This window comes from Meles meles, chromosome 2 (genome assembly GCF_922984935.1).
Source record: "Meles meles chromosome 2, mMelMel3.1 paternal haplotype, whole genome shotgun sequence".
Classification (NCBI taxonomy): Eukaryota; Metazoa; Chordata; class Mammalia; order Carnivora; family Mustelidae; genus Meles; species Meles meles.
Genome location: NC_060067.1, coordinates 3,102,716 through 3,121,623, shown reverse-complemented (window position 1 = coordinate 3,121,623; position 18,908 = coordinate 3,102,716). Strand labels below are relative to the sequence as shown.

Genomic DNA, 18,908 nt, shown 5'->3' with positions numbered 1-18,908 from the left:
TGGTATCTCAATACCTTCCAAATAGGTTTTCAGTAGGACAGCATAAAGTATTACAGAGACTAAATCTAGGTTAACTTCTGGGCTCGGGCAGATAGGCCAGGTAAATTCTCCAGAGGCAATAAAAAACTGTCCATATGCTTCTCAGCCTTGTGCGAGGTTTATCATCTGGCAAAAAATCTTCCAAGAACTTATCCTCTGGCATTTTTCCTTTTCTGAGAAAAATTTCAAGTAAAATATGAAACAGTAGAATGGGGACAAATGGAATTCCTCCAAAAACAAAATCACTTGTGTGATGACAAGATCTAAAGAATATGGGCCAGCAAGGATGTGATGGATACATTTAAACCAACTTGAATTTTCTCAGGGCATTAGATACAAAGGAAATATTTAATGAAAGGTAAATCATGCTAATCTTTGTGGTAGGCTGAATAATGGCCCCACAAGACGTCCATGTTCTAATCCCCAGAACCTGGGACTGTTACTATTCATGGCAAAGGGACTCTGCAGATATGATTATGTGAGGGGTTTTGAGGGAAGAAGCCAGAAAGACAAAAGGGGATGTGATAATTGTGGCAGAGGTTGGAAATGATTCATTTTGAAGACAGAAGAAGGGGCCACAAGCCAAGGTTACAAGTGGCCACGAGAAGCTGAACAAGACATGAAAGCAAATCCTCCTCTCAGAGACTCCAGAAGGAATTAATGCCGTGGAAACCACAACTTTTTAGCTCACTCAAATGGATTTTGGACTTCTGATCTTCAGACCATTAAGAGAAGAAGTTTGTGTTGTTTTAAGCCACCAGGTTTGTGGTAATTTGTGATAGAAGCAACAGAAAATTAATAAAGCCCTCTCTTCTCAATTTAATTGACACTAAGAACATTTTTTCCAAAGTTAGAAATTATAAACTATGCATAATGACCTTGGGTAGAGATTACTGGACTGATTTTTGAAGAGTCGAGGGAAATCTTTTTTAAAGCACAGGAATCCCTTCCATTTCATATATGATTAGAAAAAATAATTTGATGATTTTATCTTTACCAGTTCAATAGATTTAGTAATTGTGAAACCACTAATGAACTGGTCTTTATCGTTTGAGTTAAATTTTTTAAATCATTGACAAAAATTCATCACTTCAGTACTTTCTGGAGGGTGGCAGAAATACAGAGATATTAAACAAACAGTAATGCCATTGTGATTTTCTTTTGTTTTCAGTGTTGTCTATATTATTCTAATCATACCAATATCCTTTAAAATGAGAAAAAACACACTGAATATTGAATAATATAGTCTTTGATATCCTTTTAAAAAATATATTTGAAATCTTTTCAATCTTTCTGAAATACTCAGCTCTTTATGAAGAATCCCGTGATGTTAATTATGAAAGTCCTGGAACTTTCTCCCACTTTTTTAAACATTAAGAATTTGCTGAAGATTTTTTTACACTTGAACATATTGTTTAAAATATAATCTTTCTTCCCATGTGACAGCCTCACACAAACAAAGTATTTAAAGAAGATGAAGGTCTGTCATTGCTCTATTTAATTAACAGAGACTTTTAGGATTATAGGATGTTAAAAAAAGAACTCAAAAGAAAACTTTAGTGTGATAATGATAATCATCTCATTTCACATCTGAATTTCAACTGGTAAAAATTCTATTTACAGGTGTCATCTGCTCGAACTAGTCAATCTTATTTTATATTGTGTGTTTTTTTTTCCCGAGTTACTTACACGAATCAGATGGTGGAGTACAAAAGCATGGCTAGAGGTTTACATTTGCTTCTAATTCAGTACATGATGTGACAATTTCCTTTTTCTATCATCTATAACTTTGGGAGCTCTCAGTTCCTTTGTTTTGCATCTAAGTTGTTGAATACCTGGCCTTTTAGCATAAAGACAATGCATATCTTTTGGATTGTATGTATTCTACAAGATTAACTCCTGATGTTTCTAACCAAATTGAGATCTACTTAAATGTATATTTTAATAACTTTTACAATTTATTTTGGCTTATCCATGGCATTTACAATCTTGCAAATATAATTCAACCAAAACATAAATAACTTTATAGTGATTAGGAGACAATGCGAAGCATCTTTTTTTTTTTTTTTTTTTTAATTCTCACTTCCAGAGTCTTCTTCTATAATAAAACAATGGTAACTTTGTCAAAGTTTAGCAATTCTAACATACTATATATTCTAAGTAGTATTCAAATTACTCAGTAAAATGTTTGCCCTTTTGAATACTTCCTATGGGGAACATAGCATAGTTATTGTCAATTAAGATTGTTTTCTAATTTTAACTAAGGAAAAGAAGGGTTTAATAATTTAACTTTCTGCAGTATACAAAGTACCTCATCATTAAAATTGGTAGTGTAAGTATACTGTTACAATTTCTATACATCTTTGCATATGCCTTTGAGACACTTGTTATGACTGTAAAGTCAGAATGAAACACACAGATGTACTTCCTAGTATTTCTTACTCATCGTTTCAGAGGTTTCATCAGATATAAATTTTATTATCAGTTGCCTCTTTGACAAATTCTAGTTATAAGAAATTAACTGAGAAATTATTCTATTATGGCTAATTATAAAATTATGTACTATGGTTCAATGTCTTTTTGAAAACTAAATGGCAGTTTACAGAGCTAATATTGTGTTCTCTTCAAATGAGGCCAGTCATTAAAAATATGAAATACATAAATACTAAAACCTCCAATATGACTATATTCACAGAAATGTCAGAGCTGGAAGGAACTTGAGATACCTCCAGTCCATCTCTAGTCTGTGGCTGAGAAGATGCTCAGTTCAGTTTCAGCAAGTGAGTTGTGGCCAGCTCGCTGGGCTGGATCATTCGTCCCGTTTCCTAAGCTAAGAGGATATGTATGTAGCAAATCACACTGACTCACTCTCTCTCTCACACACCCCACGTTACCTTAATATAGGTCTTGTAAAGTGATCTGAACAAGCACATTTTAATATAAATTTTCACCTTCTACTGTGCACTCTTTAAACAGCATCTTCTTTTGGCAGAAAAGCACAAAAATAAAGTTTATTTTTAAAAGAATAGCACAGAGCTTGCTGCATTATGAGTTCTCAAAATTTATTTCCTTTGGTCCATTTGACTGAATTATATCTTAGTAAGTGCAGGAATATACCAAAATTAAAGTGTTTGCAGAAATATGCCGTAGAAATTCACTACACAAAGTACAGCTCTAACCCCGGGCTAGAACACATCCAGTACTCAGCCTTTTTATCTGAGAGCAGACATCCTGAGCCTCACCTGCCCCTTCCTTTCTTGAAATGCATGACAGATGCACCATTTATTCTGATTCCAGATTACACATTTCCTTTCGTATTAAAATAACGTCTCTATTTCTCTCCTGAATTACACACCTACCAAACCTTTTTCAGGAATACAACACTAATCAACTTCCTAAAGTACTGGGATGCTGTCCAAGACCCAACAAAAGTTAAGCACGGTCTTGCCACGGAAGAGGACAGTGCTTTACAATCCTTGTCTATGGCATCTAATTACGTTTTGCCCTCTTAAAATTCAAAAAAGATGCATGGAAATGGATCAATCAAAAATGTTTTAAATACTTTTTGGGTATACTATAGACCATGTTTTGATTTTAAAACTAAACTAACACATGGCCTCTGAGCAGTAAACAACGGTCAGTGATATTTACATAGTAAAGTTATTAACTTCACAGAGACACCCAGATCTTATACACAGTAAGGATTTATTAGAAAAACAAATATTGAATAATTTATGATTTAAAATGGTTCAAATAAAGTTCAGGGGGAATATAAGCAAGTCATTTCTCAAACAATTTTAAAGTTGTTTAGGAGGCTTAGACCTTCTCTATTTTTGTCAAAGTAAGAATTATCTATAGGAGACAGATGCTGCTCCCTACTTAATGGAGGGTCTCAAATTTTACTCTGCATCTCATTGGGAAGGAAATATAAATCTTTAAAATAGAATTAACTTGGGGAAAGGCGTCAGTGCTGCAACTCTTAGCACCAAATGTTTTTTCTTGGAGCACCAACTGCTTTAAGGAAAACATTCCAAGTATCAAAGTTTTCAGATAGATAAATATTTATGGATCAAATCCATAAAGAACAGACATTGTTATGAAATATATATAGATGCCTTCAAAACTTTCTTTCCAGTCAGAGGAGACACATAAGTTAGGAATCATTTCCCACTTAATTGTTGTCGCAACCTTATGCAACACAAACAGATTACGGATAAAGACTTCCTCGTTTACACACAGAGAGGAGATCTCCACTGACATTACGTCCGGAAAACTAAACAGGAACTATACCTCCCTATAAAAAATTAAAAATGTTATTAAACTTACAGAAATGGATTTATTCTAACCTTTTATTTTCCTGTTTAAAGGGCATAGAAGTTTTTGATTTAGTTCTTTGGTGAGTAAACAGCACTCTTTCAAAGCAAATTCTTCTACATCTTAGATGGCAAAATGAGAGAAAATAGCATAGATCTGGTTCATCTCTTTCAGTGCAATGAAATTCCATCTGTCTTTGAACTTTATGAATGGTGCTTTCTTAGTCTACATATAGACCATCGCCTCTCCCTCGTCACTGAGAGCTCTTCCTGGTGGTATTACAACTGGAAACCTATTTACATTACGATCCACGGAAAGCTGTTTTGTCCTTTGAGGACAGAGGTCTATTCACAATTGCTCATGCAGCAAAATCGAAATGCCACACAAATGCCATATGATAGTAGACAAATTCCAGGGGACAAATCCCAAGAAACAGCTGTAGCTTCTGCAGAATCTTTGGTGCTTTTAAATACCGTTTATGGGTGTGCACAGATCAGAAATGAAGCGCCAATTTAGGAAAACAGCAATACATGCTGTCTCAGATGCAAATGTCGAGCAAAGGTCTACGGGAACTCCCTGGGCGTGCATCAGGCATCCAAGGGGCACCTGCACACATGGATAACCGAACGGCAATGGTACCATTTGTGACCGTAAGCAACATCTTGGGACTGAATATAATTCTATCCTGAAAGTAACCAGGACAATTCGATATTTAGCCAAACAAAGCATGAGTTTATGTAGGTTTAAATAACATGGTCGCGGAGGCACAGGTAAAATTTTATTTACGAATACGGAGACACATGACTTTGGATCCAGCCAGCCAGTGACATAAATAGACTTGAGCAAATGATTCAAGCTAGAGGATATGCACGTATATATATATTTGTGTGTGTGAGTAAGGCTTCTTGGAGCCGTGCCACAAATCTGGACACCAACCAACAGAATCACTCCCGTCCTCTGAAATTTCCATTAAGAGCACAATGGGGGTAATTATACCGGGATGCTCCAAATCGCTCTTTCCGTCTTGTGCACTCACATGCCCGCCAAACATGAAATGTTCGCCTTCTTCTTCCCAACGTGATGGTTGTTGAACTTATTTTTAGTGTCACTTGATAAGCCTTTGTGCTCGCAGAGAGACATCCCACTGACCCAGCCACTGGTCATTGTCTATACCAGTTCACATCAAAACAGGCGGGTTTTGTCAGGTTTCGAGTCGAATATCCATTTCGCATCTGAAGTACAGTATCGAAAGTGACTAGATCATTTGAGCTTTTTTCTTCAGCTGCTGCCTTCTTCCTCCCCCACACTGTTTCCGCTCACGCTAACATAATTTGGCATCGTCGACGTGACACGATGGTGGTTTTTCTAAAAAATTATAATACATACATTTCGATGTTTTGTGATGGCCGACCCTCCTGAAAATTTAATGTATACATTGATGAGAGGAGGTCTTTTTCTCTACTGACTCATAACCAAGGTAGAGTGCCCCTCAAGATCCAAGTAATGCGCACACAGTAATAGGTCATTCAATGTCAAAAGGCATAAAAAAGATGAGCAAAATCTTCACAGGCTGCTGCTTGCTGTTGCCTTTAATTATATTAATTAAACTTTGAAATTTTCATGCAAAGAGAGTTGCTGGCTTGTGACGCTGAAGAGCCCTTGGAGACTTGGAGGAAGGAAAAACCCTGAGCGGAAGCTTTGTGGTTACCGCTTCCTTTAAATTAAAGCAAAACAAACTCCCGGTGTGTTTACAGATATTAATGCTTTATGCGCTACTAAACCCTAAACATAGAGAGTGGGGTAAATCCACCACTCCCAGGGACGAGTTCTCGAAGCACAAGTCCCTTAAACTCCACTCAAGACCTCTGGTTAGAGGCTGTCTTCCTGCGTAATAACGCTCTATTAATTTTCTTCTTTTCCCGAGTGCATAATGAAGAAAGGTGTCTTCAACAACTAAAGGGCAAAATCTTGCTTGCTACCAATACCTTGAGGCATCCTGTCTACATTTTGTCATGCGTGTGCACTTTTCAGTGTTAGAATGACAAGATCTTCCAGTCAGAAGCTTCCCGTAAGGCACAGTGTGATGGGGGACTGGGGAGGATTTTGTGATCTGACATAGCTACGAGGCAACGGACTCCCGTATCTGCTTGGCCTGGTGGGAAATTTCATACTCCGCCTCTGGCGGACAGTCTTGCAATGTAAAAATGGTAGTGCCACGTCTCCATGTAAAGCACTCCTGTCTCCATTACAGACCCATCATGGCCCGTTGTTCCGGGGTCCCTGTTTTGATATCTTCATGCTGTTGTTTTTGCTTTTTCCTCCTCTCCACATTCCAATGAACTTTCTTGTATAAACCATAGCAGGTAGACTAACATGAGTCTGTATGTTCAATGTCATGAATCATGAGTTACCAGTGGGTTTCACCAACTCTCATGTAGACGGCAGAACGAGTATTTAAAAGTGTTTGGTGCAAGCAAAGCAGAAGGCAGAGAAAACATTTCCTGACTGAGAGGAAGAAAGCTGTTCTTCCAAAAACTTCTGAAATTCACTTAATTTTTTTTCACTTGGTTGGATATCAGCAGTATAAGATGTATCTTCATGTCTTCTTTGGTCTTCCTGCTTTCCTTTACTGAGATGGAACTCGGGAGAAGTTTATGCACCGGCCCTAGAAATGAAAAAAAAAAATCATTATTGAAATAGTAAAGCAATTATAAAAAAGCATAAGAATACCTAGTTTTCCTACCACGATATAATAAACAACTTTGCAAGAACAGGTCAATGTTAAGATGAACCACAAAGTCATGTTTTTCGCCCTGGGTCAAAGCATGGTAGTTCATTCAGATCCTTCCACAGCAAGTTCATCTATACAATGGTACGGTAAAATTAGAGTGTAAAAAACTCTGTAAAATAGAACTATGCTATTGCTATTTAAAGTACTGCATTACTATCTCAGCAATAAAAATATCAAAGCCAAACCCTGTGTTTCCTTCTATAATGGATTTAGATGAAAGTACTCCTTTATGCAATCTGGTGCTTCTAAAATGTATGCGTGAGGAATGCAGTTGAGAGGTGGTAAGAGTCGGGCAGAGGGAAGGCAGGGCGTCGCTCTGGGACTGCATTTTATAACCAGTTTGCAAAAGACTTAGAAAACGTGTCCTCTGTTGCTGACCATTTCTCCGTGCACAACTACACGCCATCATTACATGTCCTCCCCGAATGGTGACTATTTATTTGCATTCCACAGTTTTAAAGAGACTTTGTCATTCCAACTCCTTGGCACTTCAATAAAGGTTACAAAGACACATTGTTTCATATGTAATTGTAAGTAATCTAAGAATTATTTGAAAAACTTTTCAATTACTGATAAAGGATCCCCTCTTCCCTCTCATTGGTATGACCCTGCTGATACCCTGTGCTATGTAAATCACATCCAGATTTCTCAATAGGCCAAAAACTAGTTTAGGGTAGTTTAGGGTAGGGAGTATCATCTTACTGAGATTTTCCTATTTGTCTTAATACCTGCTCTCTAACTTCATATTTTAGAACTTCTCTTTATTTCTCTCTAAATGTGAACAGTTAAGTTTATTTTAGATATCCAATCCATGGGAATATTCAAAAGGAACAACAGATACTGCTGGAGAAGAAAGCCTGGAACATCAAAATGGGATTTTGGTCCATTTTCCTCTCAAAACTGTCTGCTCAATAAATTTAGATCTTTCAGAAATTAATGAAGAAAGAGAAAAGCCAAAAAGCAAAGTAGTTTCCATAACTTTTGCCTAAAAGGCAGAGACATTGATCAAATTATACATCTTCTTAATAATTTGGAGACAATATTATTATAATTGTCAATTTTATTACTTACCTTGTACCTAATGTCTACAAATAATATCTGTGCAAAAGGGAGTGTGAGAAAAGCAGAGAGAAGACTACCTGAGAATGAGGTCAAATCCTTGGTAATGCAGTGGTCACCTAGGTCATGCACTCAGACTCTATTTTTTTATTGTCCAGAACCCTCAAACAACATCCTTAGAATGAATGTAAAGTGAAAAGATGCTCTTCTCCAAATTAGCTAAGTATAATTAGCAAAAGCCATAGGAACATTATAAATGTTATTTTCATTACATACCCCTTCTCTAAACATATTTTTCAAGGGGGACTGGTAGGAAAAATGACATAATCAATCAACATTTGAGCAAAGCAATAACACAGTGCTTCTAAGCTGCAATAGTCTAACTATAGATGCAATAAGAAATAGATCTGAACTATGTCTGTGAAAACAGTGATGAACATTAAAAATATGATCTTCTGGAGTCCTTTGAGAATCCAACAAATCTGTGAAGAATTATATTATGGCAGCATAGACATGAATTAATGACATCTTTTTCTTGTGTGTTTATGGACCTAAAAAAGTAAAGGTTTTCTCTCTTCTGCATAATTTTGAAAAGAAGTTATCATGAATCTCTACTTTGATTTGACTGTCATCACTAATTAACTAGATGTAGATATAGGGCTCCTTCTCTGACCACTTTGGTTCTACACACCAGATTAATCCTAGTGACTCAGATTCACTTACTTGAAGAAACTGGATAGTTTTTAAAAATGAGATTCATAGCTAACCTGAATTCTTAAAATCACTTCAATGTCTAAATTATGTCAGACCTAATTATTTTCCATTTCATTTGATGTGGTTTAATTATAGACATAGAAACCCAAATAAAGAAAACCCTACTGAGTATGACTCTGAGGTCCTTACTTCCCCTCTTCCAAAATTTGGGAGTAGTACTGATCATCAGCTATCAAATGTCTATTTATGCAAGTACTAAAAACACCTTTTAAAAGCAACATCCACTCCTGTGTTTTAACACACACCCATCAACAATAAATAAATAAATAAATATCTTTTCCCCTCCTAATCAAGGATTCAGTATTTTCCACCTTTTATCAAGAGCTGATAATGTGGGGGTGTGTTTTTAATTTACAGAAATCCAAAAAATGGTAACTTGAAGGAGTTATGTTCAAGAATTACTTCCTCTGTTAAGCATTATCCTGTTCTCCCAGTCACGGGGCTCTTTCCATGGCATCTTCACTACAGCCAAACCACATTATACCATAACTATCAGCTTGAATATCTAAAGAAATAAGGTAACAATGATTCAGTCTAAGGTTCCAAAGCCCTAGTTATGGATCGCAGCTCTGCCACTTGTTAACTGTGTGATCATGGACAACTCATTTAACAGCTTGTGCCTCAGTTTCCTCATCAGTACAGCGAGGAATAAAAATTGGATCTATTATTCTTAGGACTCCTATTAATCCTATTAATCTTATTAATCTATTAATATGCAGAGAGCACTTTGTACACTACCTGGCACTTAGTAAACTCTCAGTAAGAAACAGGTACTTATTACCCATACCTCCTCTGTGTCATTGAGTGCCTAACACAGAGCGCACCCATAATAAATCCTCACTTAGAAATGAGAGCGTAGGGGCGCCTGGGTGGCTCAGTGGTTTAAGCCGCTGCCTTCGGCTCAGGTCATGATCTCAGGGTCCTCGGATCGAGTCCCACATCGGGCTCTCTGCTCGGCAGGGAGCCTGCTTCCCTCTCATTCTCTCTGCCTGCCTCTCTGCCTACTTGTGATCTCTCTCTGTCAAATAAATACATAAAATTAAAAAAAAAAAGAAAGAAATGAGAGAGTAGATGGATGGTAAACACATAAATGAACGAATACATAGTGACTAACTTCAAAAACAGGAAGACAGAGTAAGTATAAATTTGAAAGAGAAAAGGGATTACAAAGGAGAAAAATACAGCCATGGGAAAGGATAGAAGAAAATATAGAGAAACTGAAAGAGAGTAGCACTAAAAAGGAAAAGATAAAAATGGAATAATTAAAATAAAAGAAAGAAAGAAACTGTTGGTCAGAAGGGAATTTTTATTCAGTATTTCATCAGGGATCTTCCCAGAGGAATCTGTCAACTACTCCCTCTTGGGGTCACTCCCGACAACCAACTGCGCCAAGCGTTTCAGCGTTCCACGCTCCCGTAGACCAGTCTGTTCACTCATCTCTGGGTGGTGCTTACTGAACATCCTGGCTGAGCCATCTAAATGCAAGTCTGCTCAAGAGTGCATGGGTGTGATACAGCCAGTGAACAAAATACCTTATAGCCCACAGTTACTGTTTTCACTCTTACAATACACAGCTCTAGGAGTTTCCATGAAATGTCTGGTCAAACACTTGTTCAGGCCACAAACAGCATAACAAATTGTGTGTGTGTGTGTGTGTGTGCGCGCTCGTGTGTGCGTGGACATGTGCACACGCAGCCTATCGCAAAAGTGCTATGCAGACTAGGATTGATTCAAATAAGAATACAGAGACGTTGGGGCGCCTGGGTGACTCAGTGGGTTAAAGCTTCTGCCTTCAGCTCAGGTCATGATCTCAGGGTCCTGGGATTGAGCCCCACATTGGGCTTTCTGCTCAGTGGGGAGCCTGCTTTCTCCTCTCTCTCTCTGCCTGCCTCTCTCCTGCTTGTGATCTCTGTCTGTCAAACAAATAAAATCTTAAAAAAAAAAAAAAGAAGAAGAATATAGAGCAGCTCCTCAATTTTCACATCACATCAATCTTTCTAACCATATCCCTGGTATCTAGAGCATATATTTCTCTATTCGACCAATAATGTAGAATATTTATGCTTCAGGCACTCATCGTGGTAACTCTGAAATTCCTTCTCTCCAGATCAGTTAGCAAAAGTATCTTCAAGAGCGAAGTTCTAAGTGAAATACTAGCCGTCTCTCTAGGTCCGGGTTTATTCCTCCTGAAGTCCATGAAGACCAGTGGGTTCTACAAGGTGCCTCGGGGCTGCCTCGGGCTGGCGTGGTGCACAGGAGAGGAAGGAGAAGGCACAACGCAAGCCTCTCAATCCTCAAATAACTCTGCCCTCACCTGCCTTTAAAAGCATAATTCACTATAAGATTTTGTTTCTGTTTGTATCAAAAATGTATTTTGATAACTATTATTCAAGATTTTCACGCCTATGTTAAGCCAGGTCATGCGTAAACAATTTATAAACCTAGACTTGGTTTCTTTACTTTTCTTTAGAAAGGTCTTCCTAGATCTAGATCTATGACACCATTCCCTCAACATTTGGTCACATAACGAGCCCAAATGATGTCTGGTCATATAAGGAGAATTTTCTATTTTGGAGAATTGCTACTGAGGACATAGATATTAGGGGATCAACTACGGAAATTACAAGCCGGCTAGAAAAAGCTCATCACTTCCGGTAAGTTTACCTGCTTTCTTTGTATTATATAACGGCGACCACAACTTTGCCTTTCTCTTTGTGAGTTGACTTCCAAAGAGCTCAGGCACATGATATTCTAGAAGTTACCACTACCCTTAGTGTTCACTTTCTGGTATAGCTAGCTGTATCTTGACTTCTGCCCACAACTATTTCTTTATTTTTATACTGAAGTTTTATGGTAGGTTTTCTTCTTTAGACTTCCTTAGAAGTAGACCAGCTATAAGCAAATGTAAACTAATACACATTTCTTTCTGAAATCTCAATTTTCTTATTCATGAAGACTCCATACTGAGCTAAATCTTCAAAACCCTCCCACAAAGGAATTACCTCAACTTCTATCTTATACAAAAAGATAATATCATGTCTACTTCCCTTCTTTGTTGCCTTTTCTTATTCCGATAGGACTTAATGAGGTACTCTGCAGATGGCTGATGTCAAATGATGACTAATTTGAACTTAATCTGTGTTAATTTAGATAATTAATATGAACTTGAAGTTTATACATGCAACCATATTAAAACTATAATATTCTTCATAAAATCCCCCCAATTCTTCTACAAGCATAAATACCCTTCGTCTAATAACTAAAAGCTTCACCTTGTTTTCTTTGGCTTCTTAAAAAAAATAGGTGTACTATGATTCACTCTTTATTAACTTGAAATGTATTTATGTATCAATTCATCTCTTTTGAGTAGAGCTCTGTGACAAAGCTTTACTCCATTATCCACTTTCCCTCAGCCTAAGAAGGAACAAAATGTATCAAGGATAAATCACAAATAAAACTTTGGTCATAACAAAGTCTAAATTCACAGAATCTGTCAACTTTAGCTTCACTTAAGTGATTTTCAGGCATTTAACAAGTATCTATTAGAACAAGAAGTTCATTGACATTTCTCTAGAAATCCTTGTTGGCAATACCTTCTCTTGGGTTTCCTCATACACAGAAGTGGGAAATCGATAGCCAAAATAAAATTGTCTAGTGCTGTTACTGTTCTGCAGTTAACTAAACAAGAGATGAAAACAAGGGAACTGTAGAAACTGACATATTTGCTGTTGGTTAAGTATACAGACCCCAACTCTGTTACAGTTTTTGAAAACTAATTCCAACTATTCATTTTCACTGTAGCCAGTAATAGTCGTGTTAGCCAGAGCAAGTGCCACGTTTCCCATCTCTTGAGCATTAAAATTCTGCTGGCATTAACGCCTATGAACTCCTTTACTAGCTATCCGCACAGGATATATTTCACTGCTATAACTGTTACAGTATTACGCTCACCTCATAAATATCCATTGACAAGCTGAAGCATACACCTACACTTTAGTGTAGACTTTTCAAACACAGATAGCTGATTTATTTATATCTCTACTTCTAAAAAGAATTTACTAAACCTTCATGCTCTGTGCAACTGTAAACAGCGATTCAAATTTAAAATTGTATACAAAGCACAGATATATAGAAATAGACACAAAACAATTCAAGAGGTCCTGGAAATCATGATTATCAGGAAAGAATGCCAACTCGAGGACACAGTAGGCTCTTTAAGTGGAGATTTTCTACAGCAACTGAAGGTACAAGACTGAAGAGAGGGCATAGACTGTCATCTCTTTCTCATATTCACGCGGCAGAGCTCCATCTATACATGAGAGATATATATATAGAGAGAGAGCGTGCAATTTATATATAAACACATACAATTATATATATACATATATATAATATGAGATAATCTGTACCTCCTCTGCTCAAAATAAAAGTGCAAGATTTTGAGCTGAAATATAATTTCCACATACTCTTTTGCAATGGAAACTCAATGCATAAATGCCCCATTTTACGGCAGAGACCACACACCATATGGATATACAGTAGATGTCATGAAGGGCTGAGTTTGCTTGACACATTTACTTTCAAATGTTTTTTTACCCTTTTCATACTATTATGACACCTGCAAAATTTTAGTGACTCTACACATACTGTTAACATTTACTTCAGGGAAATGTTATTTAGGTTGGTCTCCTAGTTTCTCTTGAGATTCAGGCATACAATTGGAAGTTAATAAACTATCTAATCCATACCTCATAATAAGATATGAAACTGACCCTTCAAAGTTATTAGTTGTATTAGTTATATATATATATATACACACACACAATTTTGACAGTTTTCCAAAATATTTTTGGAAATACCTTCTTGGGCCTCATGACACATTGTAATGAAAAGGAGATGACCAAAAGAATTATATATGTAAAATCAGAATTCCATGTATTATTTTAGTTGGGTACCTCATAAGTAATGTAGGAATAATTTTCTACTTTCTAATCTCAGAGCACTAATTGTATCTTTGGTCTTAAACCAATAGTAAAAAAAAAAGGTCAAAATATAACTTATAGCTATAGAAAAACAATACGTAAGTTCTGTATATGCACAGTACAGCATTATGGGTACATAAAAAAAGACTGAAAACCATCCAAATATCCACCAGTAATGGACAAGATAAATATAAGATACAGACAGATAATGGAATATTATATATCATATGCAGCTGTTAAAAACAATGAGGGAGCTCTCTATATACTACTGTGGAATAATGACCAGATTTATTAATGAAAAAAAAATCAAGCTGCATAGAGGATATACATTATGCTATATTTTGTTACAAAGAAGAAAAATATATTAGAATTGATACATACTTATATTTTCAAATGAAATACAAAGCCAATATTTGCCTTAAAAGTAAAAACCGTTACTGATTGGTGGAAGGGGGGCCCAGGGTGGAGTGGATAAAGATGTAAATGAGATCTTTTAGTAGATCTTGTTATATGCTATCAAATGCAATCATAAATATTTTATGTTTTCAAAAAAATATTTAATAGAAAAGAAAGCCCTACAAACTGAAATAGCCTTCACTAAGAGCAAGTCAGAATGCTGCCAAAAACTGAGGATATGGCAAGAGAGCTAAGAGAGATCCCTCCATAGTACATGAGCTTTTCTGTTAGAACATGGAAGTATTCAATTGAAAGCTGGGATAAAGTCAGGAAGGAAGAGATATATTTCCCTCTCCAAAGGGACCTTCCCCAAGGGAAAGGAAACAGCTCACTAAAGGTTTGGAGAATGAGAGGACTGAGAAAAATAACTCCGAGGGACCCAGGACCTTTTAAAATGATAAGGCAGTACCCTGCTGAAACTTAGGAACAGAAGAACTGAGAAAAATCTCCAAGGTTAATGAGGCCTTCTGAGAGTGCAAGGCATTGGCCAGTCAAAGGCTATAGGCAGGAATCAACATGGAAGCTGGTCCCTCAAGCTGTAGGAAGTGGCAAAGGGTGTGAGTGAGGGGATGCGATACCAGCATCTGGAGAGCAAAGACAACTCCCTGCAGTCAAAAAAGCTCACAGGTGGGCTACAAAGTGGAGAGAGCATGAGAGGAAGAGAGCTCTGATGAAAAGAAATCCCTGACCCTTCCCTCAAAAATTTTTAAGCCAATGGTGAACTAAAAATAACTAAGAAGACAACAAACTGTGATCCAGCTCAGCTACAGATTGGTAACATGACAGAGGAAGTGATATATTTGTTTCTAGAGGTAAATATCATCTAGTCTTTTTTTATGTACAATGACCAGCATAAAATAACAAATAATGGTACACACCAAAAGCAGGAAATTATGACCCATAATCAATGGAAAACACAGTCAATATGGGCAAAACTGCAGTTAATAGATATAAAACTTAAAATAACTATGATAAAAGTAAAAAGTCTAGTGAGAAAGATAGGTAGCATGCATAAAAATATGATAAATTTCAGCAGAAACCATAAATAGAAATGAAATGGAAAAGCTAGAGAGGAAAATGTAATAGCAGAGTATTGTTTTGTGGGGTGCCTGGGTGGCACAGTTAGTTGATTGTGTGACTCTTGATTTTGGCTCATATCATGATCTCAGGGACATGAGATCAAGCCCCACATCAGGCTCCGTGCTCAGCACAGAGTCTGCTTGAGGATTTATCTCCCTCTCCTCTGCTCCCCACCCACACTGTGTGCCACTCTCTCTCTCTCTCTCTCTCTCTCTCTCTCTCAAATGAATAAATAAATCTTAGAGAAAAAGAATAATGTTTTTGATTCATGTAAAGATAGACATACAGCATAAGAAAAGCTCACTGAACTTGAAGGTAGGGGAAGAGAAATTGTTCAAATTGAAAAACAAAGAAAAAAAAACAACTAAACAGAATCTGAGACTAGTGGCGCTATATCTAATGGATTAATGAATAACTGGTGTCCTAGAAGAAAAGGAGAAATAATGGAGAAGAAAAACTTGGACAAAATAAGGGCTGAGAACTTCCTAGAATTGATGAAAGGCATAAACCTACAGATCAAAGAAATTTAGTGATCCCCAAGCAGGATAAATACACAAAAATTGTATCAGGAAACATACAATAAAAGTTATGAAAAGCAGAGAATATAATAAAAACACACCTCTCTGTCCCTTATCACCCTCCACCAGACAGTAAAACACTCATAAGCAGGACAGTCAACTTTCTATCAGCAACAGTGGAGGACACAAGACAATGGAACTCCCCAAAAAATGTTAAATGGGGGCTAAGAAAGGGAAGTCAACCTAAATTTCCATATTCAGAGAAAATATCCTCCAAGAATGGAGGCAAAATAATATGCAACAATGTGGATGGAGCTAGAGTGTATTATGCTAAGTGAAATAAAATGTCTCAGAGAAAGACAAATACCTAAGATTTCACTCACATGTAGAATTTAAGAAACAAAACAGATAAAAATAAGTGGGAAGGAGGAAAAGAGGGAAGGAAGTAAACCATAACAGACTCTTCAAAGCATAAGAGACTCTTAACTATAGAGAACAGACTGAGGGTTGATGAAGGGGAGGTGAACAGGAGACAGGCTCAGTGGTAGTGCATATTAAGGAGGGCACATCCTGTGATGAGAACTGGGTGTTATATGTAAGAGATGAATCAATAAATTCTACACTTGAAACCAATTTTACCATATATGTTAACTAACTAGAATTTTTTTTTTAATTGAGTATAAAAAAGAAAAAAAATCTAGGCAAAATAGAAACATCTTAAGATAAGCAAACCTGACATAATTTATCTGGAACAGACTTCAACAAAAACAAGTACTAAAAGCTCTTGAAACTAAAAGATAAGACATCAGATGAAAACCTAGAGTTGCAAGAAGAAATAAAGAGAAACAGAGGGGTAAATGTGTGAATAAACAAGGGATACAAATATATAAAAGAAATAAAATTTCTTTATGACATTACTGATTACTTTAAGCAAAAATAACATCATGGAATTTTTAACATATGCAGAATTAAAAATATATAATAAAAGCACACAGGGTTAGGGAGGAAATGGGGATTAGGCCACTGTAATGTTTATATATTGTTTTTAAACTACTATATTATTTGATAATAAATTGTGACAAATTCAAATAGCATATTGTTATTTCCAGAGCAACCACAAAAAACTTGCACAACAATATAGCTAAGAAAGAGAGGACAAGAAATGGATTCTAAGAAATTACTCTGTTAACCCAAAAGAGAGCAGAGAAGGAGAAACATAATAAAGAAGGACAGAACAAATAGAAATGAAATAGAGATGTAAGAACAGGAAACAAACTGAAGCAAATGAATTGGATACATAACTACACCCAGAAAAAAATTATTTCAAGTGACTAAGACAGTATTTTGACTATATATCAATAATAGAATATAATCCAATGATAAATAGAACAGCAAAGGAATGTTTTCATTCATCAATCTTAATTTTATTAATACTATTTTATTATTAATGTGTAGCTATGTATTTAATAGGTTAGAGCAAATAAGTAAGCTCTTTGGTATTGTTATGACAGAGTTAAGAGAAAGATAATACAAGGATAAATTTTAAAATATTCAATAAGGGGCGCCTGGGTGGCTCAGTGGGTTAAAGCCTCTGCCTTCGGCTCAGGTCATGATCTCAGGGTCTGGGATCGAGACCCGCATTGGGCTCTCTGCTCAGCGGGGAGCCTGCTTCCCTTCCTCTCTCTCTCTCTCTGCCTGTCTCTCTGCCTACTTGTGGTCTCGTCAAATAAATAAAATCTTTAAAAAAAAATAAAATATTCAATAAAATCTCTTAATACTAAATTGGAATTGAAAAATATACCATAAACGCATGATTTTTCTCAAAATTATTTAATTTTCTAGCTTTATGGACTGAGATGCTTAGAAGCAATGACAGCCCAATAATAATTAGCACCCCTAATATCCAAAATGTGTTCTCTAAATACCATTATCTACTGAAAACATCTAGGGCCCTTTGGAGTTGAATGGGTTATTCCTATTTTAAAACAGAAAAATGTAAAAGATGAGTCTGGGACATTTTATGCCAAAATAAAATAAATTTATGAAACACTAATGTGGGCCATGTCAAAAATATAGAATAATCAATATGATGGATCAGGCTTTTACCACCTGCTTTCTCTGATCTATCTTGGCATACCTAGTAGTAAAACAACTGATGCAATGCACTATAAAGAGCACAGCGCCGCTTATGAATGATCCACGCCAAAAGAAAAAGGCAAATGTGAATCACAGTAAGGGGTACAAAGTATCACTATATATAAGTGTATGTTGGGAACCAAGGCTAGAGGAGTTTTAATTGTGTAAAAAGTGTTCAAGGCAGCTCTTGAGTAGAGAGTCAAAGGAAGTCAATGAAACTGGGACTACCTGGGGAAGAATAATCCTGTTAGAGAAACCAGGTGTAAAGACCCTGGGATGAAAGCATTTTAGGCATATCTACAGAAAAATAACAGTGTGTGGCAAGAACAGATTGAACAATGGAGAAGGTAGACCATGAGGCCAGAGAGGAAGCAGAGACCCAATCAAGCAAAGCCTCGTAGGGGTAACTGCTACAAATCCTCCTTTTAAAAAGCAAAGTTACTGGGGTGCCTGGGTGCCTCAGTCGGTTAAGAGTCAGCCTTCTGCTTGGGTCGTGATTCCAGTGTCCTGGGATCAAGTTCCAAATCAGGCTCCCTGCTCAGCAGAGAGTCTGTTTCTCCCTCTACCCTCCCCCCTGCTCATGATCTCCCTCTCTCTCAAATAAATAAATAAAATCTTTTTTTAAAAAAAGCAAAGTTACTAATAATACAAGTTAACATCTGGATCTCTCTCATCTCTTTCACAGTGGATTGAGTTAAACTGTTAAATGAGTTACTTTTCAAACTTCTTAAGATTCACATGTGCCAAAATATTCTCCCT

General features: G+C 36.5%; 1 protein-coding gene across 2 annotated transcripts in view; it reads right to left on the bottom strand.

Annotated features, from left to right (window-relative positions):
• Nucleotides 1–5,117: 5,117 nt before the first annotated feature.
• The window catches only part of ANTXR2 (ANTXR cell adhesion molecule 2), a 150,393-nt gene continuing 136,602 nt past the window's right edge, over nucleotides 5,118–18,908 (bottom strand). For both annotated transcript variants that reach the window (XM_045995389.1, XM_045995396.1), the window contains one exon: nucleotides 5,118–7,018. In XM_045995389.1, the coding sequence (XP_045851345.1) occupies nucleotides 6,980–7,018 (39 nt within the window). In that variant the 3' untranslated portion in view covers nucleotides 5,118–6,979. The remainder of the gene's footprint in view (nucleotides 7,019–18,908) is intronic.